Below are 20,416 nucleotides of genomic sequence, written 5' to 3'. Positions count from 1 at the left end.
TGAAAAGCTCTTCAAATCTTTTCTACATCAGTGATTATACTTATATCTTTAATTAGTTTAATTTATGAGGAAATAACAGTGCTGAAATTCCTTTCAGGGTAACAAGAAGAGAAGTGCTTGTTTACCAGGGGGATTATGGCGACCAAATATTCATCATTTTACATAGGAAAACTGAGTATTATCAGAAAGGCTTTAAAGCAAAAAAGCCTATTTTGGCAAAGTGCATACATGTGAAATCATTGTTCATTTGATCCCATATATTGGAATTGAAGTGTAAGAGTTAAAATATTAAAATAGTGCGCATTCTAACTCAGTAAAAAAAGACACTGAGTGTTAGTTGTTAGTTTACACTAAACCAGACTATATAGTATTTTATATATATATTTTTTTTAAATCAAATTGCTTCCCTTTTCTTGTTTTTCATTTCTTTTGTTCCAGAGTTATTTTATCTTTTTTTAAAAGATTTATTTATTTATGCATATAAGAGCTGGAGTACAGGCCAGAGATGAGGGGAGGTGAGAGGATCCATCAGAGACAGAGTGGGGAACAGAACAGGCAGACTGACTGAAACACACTGCTGAGGGGAGCAGTGGGCGAGACAGGAGAGGTCTGCTGCACCATGTGGGTTTCGCTCTGGCTGGCTGGGGATCAAACTTGTGCTGCAGAGGCTGTGGATTGCTTCATAGTGCGGTGCTTAACCCCTTGTGCCACCAACAAGGCCCAGTATTTTATATATTATAAAAAATATACTTCCTTCCAGAACATAGGCTCACTGGATCCTTGAAAACACTTGGCAGATAGGAGGGAAGTGCAGGAGCCAGGATTGCCTCAGCGGCTCTGATGTGCCACTGACTTTGCTAAAAGTCTACATGCTCTTTCAGGATGACAGTCAAGATTCTGTATTTTCACTGGGGACAGGGGAGGTCTACACCCTCCCCAAGCCTAAACAACTTAGTCGTTTCTGAAGTTGGTATATTCCTTAAAGTTCTCCTTTCCATGACATGCCACAAACTTCCCACATGGGTGGCAATGTTACTACATGAAAATGCTTCCAAAGGGAAACTTTTACATGGTAGATATATCTCTTTCTGTAGTAGAGGGAGTCCCCTACCTACTGGCCAGTGAAACAGGGATTTTCCCTTAGCTCTGAATTAATGAGAGTCTCCAAGGTCAAGGTCAAGGGTTAAGAGTGAAGGATGTTATGAATCATGATGACAGAATCCTATGCTCCCTGAAGACAGCAATGGGCAGATCAAGGGTTTTTTTTTTTTTTTGTTTGTTTTGTTTTGTTTTGTTTTGTTTTGCTGTTTTGTCTTATTGTTAGTACTAATTGATGGCAGGTAGGAGTGATTAACATTAAAAAGACATTTTGTGGATTTCACTCTTATTGTTTCTTTCATTTCTCCCCCTGTAAACTTTTAAGATTTAAAAAATGTCATATATTAATGTATATTTTGGCAATTGAAGTATATAAATTAAGGCAAATTGGTCTAAATTTCAGGAGAAATGTAGACACAGAATGGCAGCACTGGCAACGATAACAGCAATACTAGGTAGAGGTTATAGGATGCTCACTGTGTGCCAGGCCCATGCTTTATCTCTGAACCTTCTCAGGAGCCACAGGATGAATAGGTATTATTCTTACTCTTGGAGGAGGACATTGAAGCCCAGGAAAAGTAAAATCATCTGTCCACAGTCATAGAGGTAAGAGATGAAGCTGAGGCTAGAATCCAAATCTTAATACACAGCTCATAACCATAATTCCTAGCTTATAACCACTATGCCTTATGAACCTCTTTTCTGGTCACTACAAAGCAGTGGTAAGGTCTAGGGCTTTGGGACCAAGAGCTGGAATAGTCTAACAGTACTTCTGATAGAAGCTGGGCTCTTTTCTTTTGGTGATAATGATGTACATGCAGGGCAGGAAAGGAGAGGGATCTAAGAGGAGACTTTTCCTAATGGCTGCTGCCAGTAAAAAAAAAAAAAAAAAAAAGTAAGTTTCATTATGGTAACCTTTTTGCTCATGATATTGTAAGAGCATATAAGAGGACGCTATAAATGGCTAGGCAGATCGGGAAAGACTTCCCTAGAGAAAGGATTGCTTTGAGCTCAGAAGGACAAGATGATGTAACTATGAACATGAAGTAAGAAAAGTGCTGGCAGAACAACCTTGAGGTGGGGAGAACATGACAGGTATGGGGCAGTGGAAGGAGGCCAGTGAAGCTCCAGTGCGGTGAGGAAGTACCTGGGAAGAAGGTAAATGGAAACTTATGATAGTTAAAAAAGAAGAATGAGATAATAAGATTATGTTTCTGCAATATCAGTCTAGATGTAATATGGAGAATTGACTGGAAGGGATTGGTTCACCCATAACCCACTTTACCTAGAATAACATTCACCTAATCATTTTTTACATGATCTAAAGTTGATTCAAAATCAATTATAGCAGAAATCTGGATAATTTTCAACAGTGAATCTCATCCTTAAATACTTGCTATTTCCTGCATAACTTTTATTAAGGATCTAATCATATAAAACTCCATAGTTTACTTCACATACTAATCCTGAACCTTATTTTTTCTAGACTACTTAAAAGAGAATAAAAAAAGATATATTAAAAATGAGTCATTTGCACTACCCAAATCACAGTACTCTGAAGTCAATTAAAATAACAGAAACCACAGTCTAAGGGAAGTATTTACAATGTATTTTCACTTACATTAGCAGCTCTGGTCCTAACAGGCTTCCTTTTCAAATGCATAGGACATATTTCTCATATGTCACTGAAGCAGTCCAGAGAAATAACCAACAATTGTAATTTTTGCTTTCCTGCATTAAACCAATTGATTCATTCACTATATTATTGGGTACCTACTTATGTGCTGAGCAATGTTTTACCACCACATACCAGCAAACAAAAATTTCTGCCTTCCTGAATTTTTAATTTTTTTCCCAAAAAATACTTGCAAGACTTTAAATATTTCATTATATCTATCCAGTCTGATGTCTAAAATGTTTCACATGACACTTTGCGTTTCTTATCATTATTATGATTGGGATCTCATATATCCTTGATTCATTCATAAATGAAAATTATTTTTGAAATAACTGAAGTCTTTCCTAAAATTGCCTAATTGAAAAATACATGTTTCACATGGATGGACCTTAAAACATTAAGCCAAGTGAAATCAGCCAGACACAAAAGACCAAATATTGTATGAGTCCACTCAGATGATGTAGCTAGAATGAGCAAACTCAGACAGAAAGTGGAACAAAAGTTATCAAATGTAGAGGGGACTGGGAATTATTGTTTAACTAACAGGTACGTAACTTCCATTTAGGATTATTAAAAAGTACTAGAAATAAATAATTGTGATGATCACACAACATTGTGAGTGCAACCAAAACCACTGAATTGTACATTTAAATATGGTTAAAGCTATGCATACTTTCCTATGGTGAAAAAGTACATGATTAAGAAAGCAATAGGGAAAAAAAAAAAAAAAAAAAGCATGGCTTTCCAGGACCACATTAAGCTTTATTTCTTCAAAACATTTTCTACTACTTTGTTCCCATGAGCTGGTTGCTTTTGCACTTTAAGCGAAGAGAACAGATTAAGGGGAGGGGGGTACTGTTATTTTAAAATAGAAGGAGGTTGGAAATAGATTCTTTTAAAATACTTAAAAAAAATCACCCCAGGCTTTGGAAACATATATAAATAAAAGCCAGAGTAAAGAGTATCTCCTTCTAAATCAACCTAATCCAGTAATGCCCCTTTCAAGTAAATGGTTGCTCTGAAACAGAAGCTATGAGATATGTGATTTTGTAAAAAGCCCAGCACTTGCAGTCCCACTGTAGAAGGTAGTTTTCTCTTCACTTCCCCTCCTACTCCAGAGCTAGCTTCTTTTTCATATTCAGATGACTGTTTATGAGCTCAACCCTGTTTCAACTGTCACTCTTTGCATCAAGGGGAGATAGATGGGACACACCAACCTCAACCTAAATGACCTTTGGATGTGACAAGAGTTTTAGGTCAGCCTTGCTAAATGGAGGCCTTGGTGTATCAAGACATGCCTTGGGGTGAAATTTACAGTGAATTTATTATCTCCCAATGCCCTTTGGACTGCTTCCCACCATCAAACACCATGGCAGCACTTGGAACAGGAAGAAATACATTAACTGGAATCTGATCGTTTTAAAAGGTTACAGCTGCCCAAATATAATTTAATTTCATACTTGCCCTTTGAGGGTTTGGTGTATATTTTCATTTTATGACTGCAAATGATAAAGCTCTTAAGATTCCAGGCAATAAAAAGGAAAAAAAAAAGTATTTTAAGGGTTAGAAGTCTATTCAGTTCATACTCAATGAGTGAAGTGACAAATTAGTTTTTTTTTTTTTTTAAATCTAACATTTCTCTTTTTTATTTGGATCATCTCTTATTCCCCTTGTGATCTTAAACTTCAACTTTTAGTTGAAATCAGTATGTTAACACCAACCTCAGATCTCAGCAAGTTTGAAAATAAAAAGAATAATGAGGAAATGAAGATAAAGTCAATCTGATTTAAAGTAAAAATACTTTAGTAGGGGATCACATATTTTCCCAGTAGCGTTTCCTCTCCTAATTGGGAAAATTTACCCATTAAAGCATATCTACACCAAATCGACTTACCACTGACCCTGCACCTTTCTAGTATATGCACACTTGCACAAATGTTAATAAAAGGCTAACGTAATACTCTATAAATGCCACACAACTGCCTCATCAATTTAGTTAGTAAATATTACCACTAATATTTTTTCAATAGTCAGTGATACCATGTTACTAGCTCACTAGAATAAATCAGAAAAAAAAATCAGACACAAAATTCAGTTAACTAATCTAGAGATTTTAGCCCTCAAACAAAACAAAGCCAAAAACCACACAAGACCAACTTTTGCTCTTTCTATTTAACTCAGTAATTTTAATAGACTTTTAAATATCAATCCAATAGAGTTTGAGGCAAACCCATATTTTGGATTCACTGCTAATAATGATAAAAGCCACATAATAAAACTTTAAATCCGCACAGGTCAATGCAACTTAAAGTTGCCTCCATGTGTGTTCACATGTGCACATACAAGCACACATGCATGTGAGTATACACATGTGTTTTCATTCATCATTCTTTAATTCAGTAAACAAATATTAATTGAAAGGTACTGTGATAGATCCCCTGAAGTTTATACTTTAAAAAGTGTAACATTATTTTAAAGGGTTTTCCTAAGTAATAACAGAGAAACACAAATTGTGAATCAGCATTTAAGTATTATTATAACACAAGCATATTACATAATTATAAATATTAACATTTTTATTAGTAAATTTTAATTTCATATTGATATGTCACTCTGTTGAAAGTATTTTGCATAGCATTAAGTCTGCACAACAAATCATCTGGGACAAGTAATGTTGCTATCCCCATTTACAGAGTATAAAATGTACCTTAGCAAAGGAACCTGCCTCAGGGAGCAAGTTTAGTGGTTACTAAGACTTAAATACTTTGAATGGTTTTTACTTAATCACTTATTTATCCTTCTTTCAGTCAATAAAAATTAAAGATCCACCTAAAGTGAGAACAATAAAAAAACAATTATTACTGAGGAATCAATTTTGAGAAGTGCTATTAAAATGGGTCTTATGCCCATTGCTGGAAAAAAGTACAAATGGCCAATAAGCACATGAAAAGATGCTCAATATCACTAATCATTAAAAAAGTGCAAACACAAACCACAATGTGGTTCTACTTCACACCCATTGGGATGACAATTATAAACCAATAGCAACACAGAAAATAACAAACACTGAGAAGGTGATAGAGAAATTGGGAAACTTGCATGTTGCTAGCAGAGATGTACAAGAGTGCATTATCTATGGAAAACATTATGGTAGTTCCTCAAAATATTAAACATAGAATTACCAAGTAGTCTAGCAATCCCACCTCTTGGCACCTAAAATACCAGAAAGCAGCGACTAGAACAGATTATTTGCACATCTAGGATCATAGCAACATTATCCACAATAGTCAAAAGGTGAAAAGACCACAAATATCCACCATCAGATGTAGGGATAAACAAAAGTGGTATATATAAACAACAGAATACTTGTCACCATTAAGAAGGAAAATTCTGAAACACACTGCAAAATGAATGAACCTTAACGACATCATCCTAAATTAATAAACCAGACACAAAATGCCAAATATTGGATGATTCCACTTACATGAAGTGCCTCTAAGGTAGAAAACAGTGGAGACCAGAGGCTGGGGTGGGAACATGAAGGGTTATTGTTTAATGAGTAAGGACTTTCAGTTGTGATGATGAAGAGTTCTGGAGATAGGTGGTGGTAATGGCTTCACAACAATCCGAATGTACTTAATGCCATTGAATGGTACACTTAAAAATGGTTAAAATGGTAAGTTTCATATTATGTATATTTTACCATGACAATAAATAAACCTACAGAAGAATCATTAAAATTAGAAAAGCTCTGGGTCAAAATCAAAATTTTAAAAGTAAAATTAAATGCAGAAATTATTTAAGTCTTTACTCCAACAAAATAAGATGAGAAATAAACATAAGAAGAGAGCAAAATGGTTACTCTCTTGAGAATGAACAAAAGAAATTGTTGGGTTCATGACAGTAGTCAGAGCTAAAAGCCATATTAAAATAGAGGGGCTGGGAGAACCACTACTGAACTATAGGACAGCTGGTGGCCTCAGCTTCGACTGTCCTGTTGGTTAAAGACAGCAAGGAAATCCTAGTGCATAACAGACCTGCCTTGTATTCTAACTGTGGGGTTAAAACTCATAGAACTGTATACCTTAAATACAGTCAATTATACTGGATGCTAATTTTTGAAATTATAAAATAAAAGCTATAATGCCAAAACTCAAACCAAATATGATGGCAATCAAAAATTATCACTTATAATTATCCAGTGCTTTGGCCTTTTTAGCCGGAAAAAAAAATGGAAAAAGTGCTAATTTTCTCCTATGGACTATAAAGTCTTAAAAATTATAAAATCTAGACTTGATCTCTCTGTGTCTCTAATATGTTCTCATGGGTACAAAGAATGAATAACAAGTGGTTTGAAAGTTCAGGAGAGCAAGGAGGAGTGATCACCACCCACAAACTGTGATAATAGGAGCATAAACTACTGATATTACATTGTTAAATAAATAAGGTAAAAGCATCTCTTTCCATTTCAACTGATGCTAAGAAAACAACAGTGCAGCATTTTCTTAGTATAAAAATAATGAGCTGTGCTTCCACCTCTGTGTCCTTCCTTCCCAAGACAACTCACACTTTTTCCTCAGTCTTTGAAGCACAGTTTTAAAACATCCAATTCCAGTGGAAGAGTGGACTGTTAGGGATTTTATGGTTGAAATGGAAGCCTCCATTGTTGATATGTTCATTGTGTTATTTGACTTTATTAGGAGAGAAAATAAATTATGAAAGAAAATATTTGTAGGCTAGCTATCATTCATTCTTTAACCTCCCCTTCCACCAGCTGCCAAACATTAAAAAAGAAAGAAAAGAAAAGCAGGCCCAGATATATTTTCCTCTGAGAGCCTCCAATCTTGCTATTTGGTATTCCCAATTCCAACTACTGCCTCCCCTGCTTCTATCTAGGTACTACTAGAATTGTTTAAACAACAAGCAAGTATTTCTATTTTTTTTTTTTTAAGATTTTTATCTATTTATACAAGCACTGGGTATAGTCAGAAGCACGGGAGGGTGAGAGAATTCACCAGAGCCAGAGCAGGGAGCAGAGTAGGGAGCAGAAAAGGCAGAAGGACAGAAGTACACTGCTGAGGGGAGCCGCGGGCAGCAGGAGAAGTCTGCGCACCATGTGGGACCCTCGCCGGTGGCTGGGGATCGAACCGGTGCCGCAGAGGCTGTAGGCATCTTCGCAGCCCAGCGCTCAACTGCTGCACCACCAGGGAGGCCCAACAAGCAAGTATTTCTGAAGGACACAGCTTCTCCATCTTGCTACCATTGTGGGTGAATAAAAAAGTAGATGGAGGCCCAGAACTTGATGAACAAGAGAGAAAAGGAAAGAAGTAAAGAAAGAGAAGGGGAGTAGAACGGTAAGAACTGAAAAGAAAGACAGGAAAAATTCAATGAAGAAAGTTGGAAAAGAGGAAGCCATGAAAGTGAAAAAAAAGAATGACTTTTAGAAATAGGAACCAAAACCTAGATAATTTGGAAGTAGGTTCCTATTTTAAAATTTTCAGCAGCCTTAAGGACTAAACAGCTTATGCCATTCAATCAAGCTGTTGATTCAAAATCAAACAAGACTCTGATAATTCCATCAAGTTATTTTATGTCGAATGTTATGTGTTTCTAGGTAGGCCTTTTCAGGTATGGAAGTGTTTTCACAGCTTGTCTAGCACGTAATCTAGCACTGGTCTGAGCTGCTCGTCTGCGTTCTCATTCCATGGATAAGTAATGACATAATTGAAATTGCTTGCCCACTTGGAACCTCAGAGTTAACCTGTTTTCAAAACTACAAAGCATTTCTTTTGAATGCTCCAGATCAATAATTGCCTCTTCACCCTCTGCCAAGTGTCCCCTGATAGCACAGGCATCCCCTGTGTGAATCACGCCCACCTGCTTGTAAGTGCAAAGGCGCCTTCTCAGGATTTCTGGGACTCCTGTCTACTCTGGGACTCCTATCTACTTTTGCAACATTTCATCCCTTCCTCCATGACCGACAGACTGCTATACTTACATGATTTAAAAAATAAGAAAATGTGAGACCTGGGGAGGTTAAATGACCAGACTTACATATCATTTCAAGGGCAGCTTGAGAGCAGAACACTTTGTGGAGCTGTACTGAGCAATCTGGAACATTAGCAAGAGCATTAGACCAACTACTTTGGCTGCTTTTATTATGCCCTAACTTATTTTTCTATACGCAAATTTTACTTTACTAATCTAATAATAGACAATAAAGCAGTAACCACAAAAAGGAGTATTTATTATACCAGACACTATGCTAACAGTTTTTTTTTTCCTATAGAATCTTAACTATCCAGCTGTAAAAATTTCCCCATTATAACAAATAGTGCAACTTTCCAATGACACAGCTTTCCCTTCAAAGGGACAAGTTTCAATTCCTTTCAGTTATGTCAATGCTGTAAAAACAAAGATGCTCTAGTAACTTATGCAATGGAAAGAAATACATGCTTTTAATTTTTAGAAGGAAAACACATGCTTTTTGTAATCTTCAAGGTAGAAGAGAGGTTTTTGATACTGAAGAGATAATTCCTTTTCATTAAATATAGGGGTATGGCTCTCATAAAAGGTGGGCAACCAAACTTGAATTAAGATGGATTTTGCCATTTCCCTCACACTATTGGACTACAGAAAATAACTGCTATCCCCTAGACAGGTACTTACTAACTTGAAACCAGCAAGAATGTGTTAGGGTCATTTCTAACAATGGAAAATCCTTGATTCCAGGAGATAAGGTTGAGGCTGACAGCAGCTAAAGATGACTGAAGGCTTATAAGCATTTTGCATGTATTATTTTACTTAATCCTCAAAGCTTTATCATACAGAACAATATTTCACATGAAAAAAACTTGACCATTGATACACCCAAATAAGATCTCCTATTATAGAGCTCAGGCTCATAAGCCATAATACTATATATACCACTTAAATATATGCATTTGCAAGATTTAACATTTTTAAATGTTTAAATAAAATTTGAGGGGCATGCTTTAAAGAAAAGGGAGGAGTATAAGTCATGCAGCCAGTTACTGTACCAGTATACCAACATGCTATTAAAACTAAGTGACTACAATGCTAAGCTTGAACCTATGAAAACTCGCTATTTCACGGTTTCACGGAAGGTAATGCTGAAACACCAAATTTGAAGTTTCTCTGACGAGAAACCAGATGCAAGATGTACCAATTGAACCTGAGAACAAAACTGGAGACCATGTAAGGGGCCTTTGCTTTGCTGTTTATTATTTATTTAAATGTTGTGGCTGTATGTTAACCAAATGTTTTGGCTGTACTGCTCTAAGAATTTAAAGTTCCTTTAAAACTGAGAGAATAAACACAGGGAAAATAAGTCCAATGAGACTCACTTAGGGTACAGATTTGAAGAAGTGGTTGTAGTAGGAGTTAGAGTGGCTATAGAATGCAATTCCGGATGAAAACTTGTTACTTTAAAGCACCTAGATCAGGTGGGACAGTATTTTCTCATGTTCCACTCCATTCCATAAAAAGGAAGTAATTGTGATTTTCACTACCATTATTACTTTTCTCATCACTGTTGGAGAAGTTCTAGAATTGGGGAAGCAATTTTCACTTTGGAGGCATTGATTAGTCAGCCCCAATGCTGCTGGTAGCAAACCATCTGAGAGCGTAATTCCTCTGTTCCTACACTGCTTCCTGGTTACTCTTTATCTGAGAAGCAGTTGGGTAAGAAAATGGATGGTGGTGTTAAAAGAAAGGTCAGGATTAAGAAAGGTGGAACAATGAGTGTGTCCTCATCCCCTTTCTCTTCATGTCCTCATTTTGGCAGATCAGTGCGGAGAAACTTCCACAGAAACAGCACATATGAAATCTGCTGGGCTGGTTTAAGCATTCGATGGGAAGGAGTCAAATCAGGTTCTATTTTCAAGTCTCGTGAAGACACTTGCCAACCAAACACAGCTCAAAATGTTAATGTGGTTTTTCTCTGAAGTCTTTCTCTCAGAACAGCTCATTCAAGACTGCAAAGTCTTATCTGCATCATTATATAATCATCTTCAATACTATCTTTCTTCTTAGAAGCAAGTAAAATACCAACAAGACTTGTGATGTAAACAATCTCACTTTGAACTTTCTATGAACAAACGATATGAAAAAGGATGCTTCTCTGTTGTTTTGTTTTTTTAATTTCCTTGATCTTCCAAATGGCTTTTCACAAAAGAATTAATTCACAGAGCACAATCACTGAACTCAGCAAAATGAACGCAATTCAGAAGGTTGTTATTGTCACTAATATGCAAATCCTGCTCATTGTTTTATTCATCCTTAATAATCTAAATGCAAAAATAACAATTTCCTTTTACATAAAACAACTTAAAATAATATATATGAAAATATGCACTTATTTTAAGAACACCATGGTAAAATGGGAAGAAGTTAGATTTAGTTTTCAGTTGCCAGGATTCCAGACACATTTCTGTTAATATCTGATTCAGTCAGGTCACTACTTGGAGTTTAAATAGCCTCATCAATAAAATTAAGGAGTTGGAAAACAAGAATGGTTTTTAAATTTTGTTTGAGTAACATAATCTTTCATTCAAACAATTTTAGTCAGTAGAACTCAATCTATAAAACAAATAAAAGCGAATGGCACTGTTTGGGAGTGCTTGGAAGCACTTGGCATTCCCATGACTAGTTTAAACAACCATGTTCCACGGTTGTGGAGGACCTTTCTATTTCAAATACACTTGCTAAGACATGAGGCTATATGGCTTTCCTTAAGTTCCATTCCACTTTTTTCACTCCTTTCATTCTCTTACATTTCAAGCTCTTCCACGATCCACCAAGGATTCTTAACTGATTCACCTTTTTGAGGCTTAACTTAACCACTTAAAAAGAATAAATATTTGCTGGGTAAAACAACTTCTAGAAAAATATGGTGTTTATAAAAATAATCTGCTTCTATATACAAGTTTGAAACCATTGAGCTACTTACTTAGTCATGAAAATTTTATAATTTTTCACAGTAAGACTAACAGGAGGAATATTTCAGCTATAGATAAAAAAAAATAGAATAAGAGGCAATGTCATAGTAAATAGTCTACTAATGCATCTAGAAAAAGAGTAAGCTTTCAAGGGTAATACCAGAAAAAGGCATACAAAGGTTCTCTACAAAACATAGAACAATAAACTGGAGTAACTACTCACAGTTTTTTGGGTAAATTCACTGCCTCCCATGGGTTCTTAGAATGGGTCTTAGACTTATACCATACAAGGGAACAGAATTATTACCTAATAAATAAGATGATTTGCTATAATTTAAATAACTTGCTTTTAGATGTTGCCTTGCAAAATAAATCTATATAAGAAAATTCAAACTTGTCTGATATGTGATACTGCCATTAAGCAATTAAAAGAACCTTGATATCATCAGCTAATAACTGATTAATCAACTATAAACACTAAGCATTTATTATTAGCTAGTTCATAGTGTTTGATAAATGGTTAACTCATTCCTTTACTGCTAACCACTTTAAGTGTATGATCTCATTTATCCTCACAATAAAGATATCATGTAAACCCACATTTTACAGAAAAGAGAACTAAGTCATGGAGAGGTTAGGTATTGTCCAATGTCACAGGCAAGTAAATAGCAGAAACGTGACTTAAGGCAAAGATAGCTGCAGGCACCACACTTAATCATTACATCATATATTCCCAATCACTGAGTAACAGTCTCTTAAAATATCAATCTAGAGGTAATGTAAAACATTTTTGTTACTTTGGCCTTTATTTTCCCTTTATCACTTGCTGAGAGATTGTTTATATATATAAAATTAATTATGAAGGCTCTGCCCTATGATTGCCAGTTCTATGTCATGCAATTCACATGTTCTAACCACTGACATTGACACTTAATCATAGAAGTAATGGATAATATTCACAGATAATATTTAATAGTTTTCTGGGATCAGAAAACCCAGAATTTGTTCCTTTTAAGGGTTATCTGCCTTCATTTGGGTTCTTTAGACTCAAAAATTTTCTATAGTTAAGTGACTTAGGGAAAGTTTTACTGCAAGTTTGAATTTGTCTTCATAACTATCCTTCATAATTAAAGGACACCGGCTATATAAACCAACTAGACAATTAGGTTGAAGAACAAATTTGGCATATAAATATAATCTGTGAATTGAAGAATACTAGTTGCTCACCCTTCTTTATATATAGCCATGACTAGAAAATTGAATAGCTTTATTTTTCTTGATAAAATGAATAAAAAAGTTACTTTTAAAATATCAATAAATTGGTTTTGCTCTTCTAATTGCAATCCTTTTACATAAGGTACACCCTAGAGTGACCTAGGCATGTTCATCGAGGAATGGGCACAGAATGGTGGCCAGAAACCCTGGCATTGACAAATAGTCCCATGTAATCAACAACAGAACTTCAAATAGAATTTTAAAGTTTCTCTTTTATTTGACTGTTCATTACAATAAAAATGGGTACTGTGCAAAAGCACACGTGTACTGATGTCTGTTATCATGGATGAGATACCATGAAACACGAAACAGCTGAAAACAAGGAAACACAGAAATAGCATGAAAAAGACACTCCTTGCACTGTCTTCATTGTCCAAATGTCAGACAGCTCTCAGGAACCCCATGGGTGGTAATAGCTATCGAGCAGTTCCTACTAGGTATATCCTTTAAGGAGATTCTTTACAGTGCTGGGTTCTGACTCTAGCCCATATGGGCTTGGAAACGTCAGAGACAATGTTGGCTGCGCTCTTCTGCTGGCCTATTTGCATATGTTCTTTAGTATGCAGAATGTCTCTGTATATAATTTAATTGTTGTTGGGTTTTTTTTTTTTGCCTCTATTAATACATATGCAAATGATTCACACTTGCAGCTGTGCTGTATTAATCATATGTGTGCTTCTGTCTGTCTGCCCTGCAGGCTCAGGGGCAAAGAGAGAGGAAAAGAGGGAACTGAGTCTTTTAACCTGGAAGAAAACTTATTCATGCAGACAGAAGTTCAACAGCAAACAGCTCACTGCAGTTGATAGAAATGAGGAGCATTTGATCATTTTTATCCTGTATGGAAATGACTCAGACCTGAAAGTTAAGCTCAATATTAAAGTATCTAGGTAGGCAAAGATGAATACAAGTAAGTCTTCTAGTTGTACAAGTAATTCCTTCAACAGAAGTCCTCACATCTGGACCGCTCCATATGGTTATTTCTCCTTATTGATTTTCTAGGGGTTTCTCCTAGTCAGACACATATAGTCATGATCAGTCACTTTTGCTGCCCTGGGAAATATAAGGCATTTATCTGTATCCTGTCATAATTATTGACCTCCTTCAGAGACAGGCAGAAGGTTGATAAAAAGATGAACTTCAGCATTTCATCCATTCTACCTTGATGTTATTCTCTGTCAGATAGAAGCTGACGCCATTTCCACTATGACTTTCTATGTACCTTTGATAGCTATGAAAAAAGACTGATATCAGTTGATATTTTGTATGATTCATTGTCTAACATGATCATAGGTCATCTATCATTTTTCCATCCTAAGAAGGCAGATCCCTGATGTTACTGGTTATGGAAACTGTAACCCCATGTGGTTTCATTTAATGACAACTTTGTAATTTTGAGTTTTTATTATAAAAATATTATGATGGGCTTTTAAAATAGTTCTACAAAATGATTAAAAAGGTAAATTCATTCAATAAACACTCTCGAATGAATGTTCTTTCTTATTTTGAGTAAAATATAATCATCCACAAAGAATCATAATCTTTTTTCCCTTGCTTATCACTATTAATCATTGGTTGGAGTAGGCATTTTTGGCTTCCTATAGGTAGAACAGGTGGCAGCCATCTTTTGGCCAACACAAATGCAGTATTTATAAACTGAGAAATAAGTTGATAAATATTTCCTTCTAATTTCAAATCATAGAAGCCTCGTTAAAAAAATAGAAATAGTAAACTACACTACAACTATTACAATTTAAAAATTCATGATGCCCATTAGGTAAAATGCAAATTAACAATGAACATGAGGAATTACTGTTAGATGGCCTACAGCCATATTTGGGTTTATTAGTTAGCTGAATTCATCTAGTCACAAATGTCCAAAAGATTCAAAGTATAATTTTATTTTCTGTAAATTATTGTAATTAATTTATAAAGGAAAGAAATCACTTATACAACTTAATTCCAACATAAAGCAGAATACCTATTTGAGCAATTTTTTTTCTATGTATAATAATGTTAAAATTTATTCTTCATCCTTTCATTTAATAGATATTTATTGAGTCCATAAAATATTTCAGTACTAGGTTAAATGCAAACTATGGCAAGTCACTGACTTCACTAATTTTTTCATTTGGTACAAGTCAAAAAGTAGGGTTTCAAATATGTTCAAAAAGTGCTATAACAGCAAAATACTGTGTGCTCTTTGGACATGTAAGAGCCCTGTTAATCCATCCTGGGGGGCAGTGACGTCTCCCCTACAAAAGTGAAGTTCTGATTTGCACCCTCAGGGGTAAGGAGAAATTGGCTTGGGAAAGATGGTGGGTCATAGGGTTCCAGGGAGAAGAACTACCACCTGTAAAGATCTAGATGGGAGAGAGAACTTGAAGTCACTAGGGAATCACTGCTGGCCTTTAAGTGGCCTTTTTTATTGCATGGTAAGTATTTCATTATCTTATCAAGGAACATTAATAGGTAAGTAATACATAGTGGTCTAATTTAAATCAAGGACATGATTGGATTTTCTAAAATGAGAAAGATCATTTTGACTAACAGAAAGACCAGGTCGAGAGCCAATGAGTAAACTATGAGAAAGCAAGATGGACATCCTGACACAGAAGGCTGACTCTCGTGATGAAAAGGAAGATTTGATTTTTTATTTATTTATCAGGAGGAATGAATGATATTGATTTAATACATACAGAAGTGGAGGACTAAGGACAGCTATTATGATTCTGGGTAAAGCAATTGATGGGCAGGTTTGGGGGCAAGGAAAAGTACTGGTGAGCTCTATTCTGGACTTTGTTATAGAAGCTGTAAATTTTGGTTTATTTGTCCCTGACAACCTACAAATAGTTGCCTACATTGGTCTGAAGCTCAGGAAAGACTAAAAAGGCACAAGAGACAAAGGCAGATACTTCATTGTAAAATAAATAAATAAAATGGTGCCATGGCAACATGTTAATTTGTATGTTTTATATACATTTTTCTCCATAAAAATAAAAGAAAATATGACAATATTTTGACTATTTTACCTGTTTTTAAAAGTACATTGTAAGGTACCTTTTAATAAAAGGTATTTTTTATTGCATGGTAAGTACTTCATTATCTTATCAAGGAACATTAATAGGTAAGTAATACATAGTGGTCTAATTTAAATCATATTATTTTGCTTATCTTTTAAATTAATAGACATACTCAAAGAATCTGGCTATTGGTTTTAAATTAACATAATATTACCCAAGTGTGAATACTTATATGCAGAAGTATATTTCAACACAAATATTAAGTAAACAAAATCAACCAGGAATATATTCATAGTGTCCCTTCTTAGATCTAGGTGTTCAGAAAGAGAGTGCTGAATTAACATATATCTATGGAAAAAGGTACACAATAGAAAATGCAGTCTGGAGAGTTGTCATTATAAAGCAGGCTACTTTTTTTCAGTACAGCAATGCATATAGAGTTTACATAGTAGTGCCAATTAACCAGCATTAATTTTATAATTTGATTAGCAGGTCACAGATATCCTAAGAAGCGCAATGTCTTCAAAGTTTAAAATAAAATCTCCTATATTTGGAGAAGCAAATACAATTGTTTAGAAAGCATGAATTTTGAACTCTGTGACCTGACTTTCTTCTGTCAAATGGGGATATTAATACATAACACAAGTGTGGCAATAAGAATTAAATGAGATAGTCCTTATGAAAGACTTTCTAGGAAACCAAGCATAAGAATCTAAGACTGAATCTTAATAGAAGAGCATCCTAGTAGTCACTGAAAGAGGCTCAAAAGTGAGGGAGTCTAGAGAAGGTATTACTAAAGGGCAGATAATGGAGATTTAACAGTAAAACTAAAAGCAGGGCTAGAAAAAATTAAAACTGGCTCACACATTATATTTCACTGAGATAAAACTCAGAAGTAGGCTCAGGAGATCAGGGAAAATACAAATAAGAGTTAAGATTTCTCACTAGGCATTGTAGTCAGCTTTTCTCTGAGCATTTTGGGCTCAGGCTTGTGGAGAAGAAAATAATTTTGACTTTATTTTAAAGCAAGGGGAAGGATATTAATCCAGGGAAAAGCTGAAGTCAAGGATAGGGAAGGATGAATATTGTGTCACAGATGAGTCAAAAAGTACGTTGGTATGAGTGTGCTGGAAATGGTAAGAGTCATCCACTTCAAGGAGAAGTTAGACTCTATCCTGACATGCATTTGGAATATATTTGCATCTCAGAATCATTTTTTAAAATCATAAATGTGTTTTTACAGTAGTGAGTGGCTTACCTGAAAGATACGTTGTCTTACTACAGTGCTGATTTCTGTGATTGCCATGAAAATATTTTAATGGGCACAATGCCACTTATATAAAAGTACCTTTACCTCATTTATAGATCAAATGATAGTTAAAGTGAGTACTAATATGTTTGGTCTCTTTTTTCTTGTTTTCTGGTAAAGGAAAAATTTCAACATGTTTAATTTTAATTTTAATGGCATTCTATCACATATCTATCATGAGGGACAGAAACAAAACTTTATTTGTGTCAAATATTCTAGTATCTCCACAACAAAAGAAGGCAGGATTGTTGCCATAAGAAGCTACTTTCTACTGGGATCCTACAATGAAGGGGGAGGGTCTCCTTACCAACTTGCCCTCATTCCTCTCACCACTAATCCACGCGAGAGGAAATGAGAACGTCTAATTCACTTTGAAAATCGACATCCTAAATCTCTAAAACTCCTATTTTCCACATTCAAATCTATTGTTGGATAGTCTTCCCTCTTCTTTTAACTCTACTGCTCTTTTTAATTGTACCTATTACAATCACTTTTTCTTGTGGAAGTTACTTCCCAGATTCCATTTCAAAGGACAACAAATGTCTCCTTAATTTTACTGTCCCCACAGTCTGACACTGCCCAATGTATTTCCAATTCAAAGCAACAGAGGGGCACAGTGTAGCTTTTTGGAGAAAAGGCTGAACAAGAATGACTGCTATTACCCTCTGAGAACACACTACGGCTCTGCTTCTCCTGTGGTTCCCCTGTGCGACTAGACTGATTTTTCAGAAACCTACCAGGTCTTCTGACAATGCCTGGTGCTGACCAAAGCATCTATCTCTTGATGCTACAACATACAACTACATTTTTTCCTCACAGACTAAGATCATCTATTATGACAATGCATGTTCATGAAGACAATTTAATTTCACTAAGCACAACTGCTTTATATCTGGCTGCACAGGCAAACTGTCTTTCAGGCAAAAAAAAAAAAAAAAAAAAAACCTCTTAAAAGGGAAGATGATTTCTATTGTTAGATGATCTGTTATTCCCATTCCGTCAGCTATGTAACTGTCAAGTCAATAACAACAGAAACTAGGGAAGACTGTGTAGGACACTGATTCAGAGAATCAAAAAGTTAATGGAAGATACCTTTAATGTAATTTTATAGATTCTCTTTTCAACCCAGAGACAACACTTCTATAGTCACTTGGACATCAGGTAAAGTTCTCACCTTCTTGGATAGGTGGGAGTGTGTGGGAGTATGTACTATGCAGGGCTAATGAGATCTTCCTTGGGTTTCTGGATAGTCGTGCCCATGTAGGTACCGCTCACTTGGCCTACCTCTCTTTGCCCACTCAACTGAGCAGGCATTCACAGGACAGTAAAAAGACAAACAGAGTGCCTCAAGATACTGGGCACCTTCAAGAGTTTTGAATGTAGTTTTGGTTAAGTTACCTTGATCCCTAAGTATCTTTTTGAAAATCTTTTCTATTTGTTGTTGGTGTTCTTTTCATCTCAGTGAGGACCATTCTGTGATGAACTTACGGCATACAGCAATTAACAAAAAACTACAGCTCATTTGGTTACATCAAACCCAGCAATAAAAAAAGTACAAGAAGCTATCTTTAGACTGGAATGCAGAACTGTGAATTTAAAAGTATTAACATCTCAACTATTGGTGGAGGGGCAGTACAAATAAATTCAAAACCAAAAATGTGTGAGACAAATATCACTAGTCACTTTTATTTTGCTCTAACACGATAATGGCTGTTTTCGATGTTTACTTAACCTTTTGTCTCTGCCCTATTGTTCCATGACTTACCTGCAGTTGGAGAGGGCCTAAGCCCGGTGTTGCTGCGGCAGCAGCTGCCATGGTAGTTGGGATCAGCTGAACAGGGTAAGGGTCACCTAAGTGAGAGAATAATAGAGGCGTCAGCACCTTTTATCTACTCTCCACCTGCAAATTAAACTCATGCGTTCACTCTTTCCAAAAGCCTTCTTTTGTGTGTCTTGCTGGGGCCTAATGAAAAGCTCCATTGTGCAGCCTTTTACTAGCACTCTTTTCACAATCCTGGCTGAGAGAGGAATGTGAATAAAAGGCACAAGCAATTAAGGCGGAAACCTCATCCTTTTTTTCATGATGTATTTAGGAAAATGGGAGGAAAAAATACGCATTGATCAGAGAGCTGCACTTTACAACACACACACACACACACACACACACACACACACACACACACCCTCCACACCTGACAATCCTGATATGAGCACACTGAATCCTCAGCAAATTTAAAATGTTGGTATAAAAGGAACTTAACTAAACTGAACTCTTTTAACACATGAAACTAAAGATTTATGCCAAGTAGGTTATCTTTTGAATGCTACATTATTGTCTTAATTCAAATCACCTCTTAATAAATTTATGGTAAACACTATTCATTTTGAAGTTACATAAATACTGGTATCTTTATTATTCCAGAGACAAATGCCTATGTAAAATATAGTATGATCAAATAAAGGGGATCCATTGTATGGTAAATGGATGAAATTGGACTTTTAGTGGTGAACTCAATATAGTATATACATGTGCTGATTTATAATGATGCTCAACTGAAACCTCTATTTCATACAATGTTTAAGAAACAATGTTTCAGGGCCTCCCGGGTGGCGTAGCGGTTGAGTGCTGGGTTGCAAAGCTCCCTTCGGCCTCTGCAGCGCCAGTTCGATCCCCCGCTGCTCCCCGGCCACCGGAGGAGGGTCCCGCATGGCGGGCAGACCTCTCCTACACCCGCTGCTCCCCTCAACAGTGTACTTCGGTCCTTCTGCCTGCTCTGCTCCCCGCTCTTGCTCTGGTGGATTCTCTTACCCTCCTGCGCTTCTGACTGTACCCAGTGCTTGTATAAACAAACAAACAAATAAATAAACAAATAAATAAATAAAATATGTGCCTCTTTAAGAAAAAAAGAAGAAAGAAACAATGTTTCATACAATGTTTCAAACAATGTTCAAAAAACATTGTTTAACTAATATAGACAGAAAATAGATGGCTTCTTCCCAAAGGATTTCTGATTGTGGGTCTATAAAATAATCTTAGTAATTCAGAATTAATCTTAAATTTGTAACATATATGATT

At 35.7% G+C, this 20,416-nt stretch overlaps 1 protein-coding gene and 1 long non-coding RNA gene across 21 annotated transcripts in view; one reads left to right on the top strand and one right to left on the bottom strand.

Annotated features, from left to right (window-relative positions):
• Nucleotides 1-10,980, top strand: part of LOC119247634 (uncharacterized) — a 43,576-nt gene extending 32,596 nt beyond the window's left edge. Inside the window, exon 6 of the long non-coding RNA XR_005125789.2 lies at nucleotides 10,584-10,980. This is a non-coding gene — a long non-coding RNA (uncharacterized LOC119247634). The remainder of the gene's footprint in view (nucleotides 1-10,583) is intronic.
• SOX5 (SRY-box transcription factor 5) overlaps nucleotides 1-20,416 on the bottom strand; it is a 1,024,531-nt gene that overhangs the window by 80,680 nt on the left and 923,435 nt on the right. For all 20 annotated transcript variants that reach the window (XM_054696382.1, XM_054696384.1, XM_054696380.1 and 17 more), the window contains one exon: nucleotides 19,106-19,191. In XM_054696382.1, coding sequence (XP_054552357.1) covers nucleotides 19,106-19,191 — 86 coding nt within the window. The remainder of the gene's footprint in view (nucleotides 1-19,105; nucleotides 19,192-20,416) is intronic.

The sequence above is a fragment of the Talpa occidentalis genome, unplaced genomic scaffold (assembly GCF_014898055.3).
Source record: "Talpa occidentalis isolate TD23 unplaced genomic scaffold, MPIMG_talOcc4v2.1 talOcc4.16, whole genome shotgun sequence".
In the NCBI taxonomy this organism is placed as follows: Eukaryota; Metazoa; Chordata; class Mammalia; order Eulipotyphla; family Talpidae; genus Talpa; species Talpa occidentalis.
The sequence above is the reverse complement of the archived record's forward strand: the minus strand, read 5'-3'. Positions and strand labels throughout refer to the sequence as shown.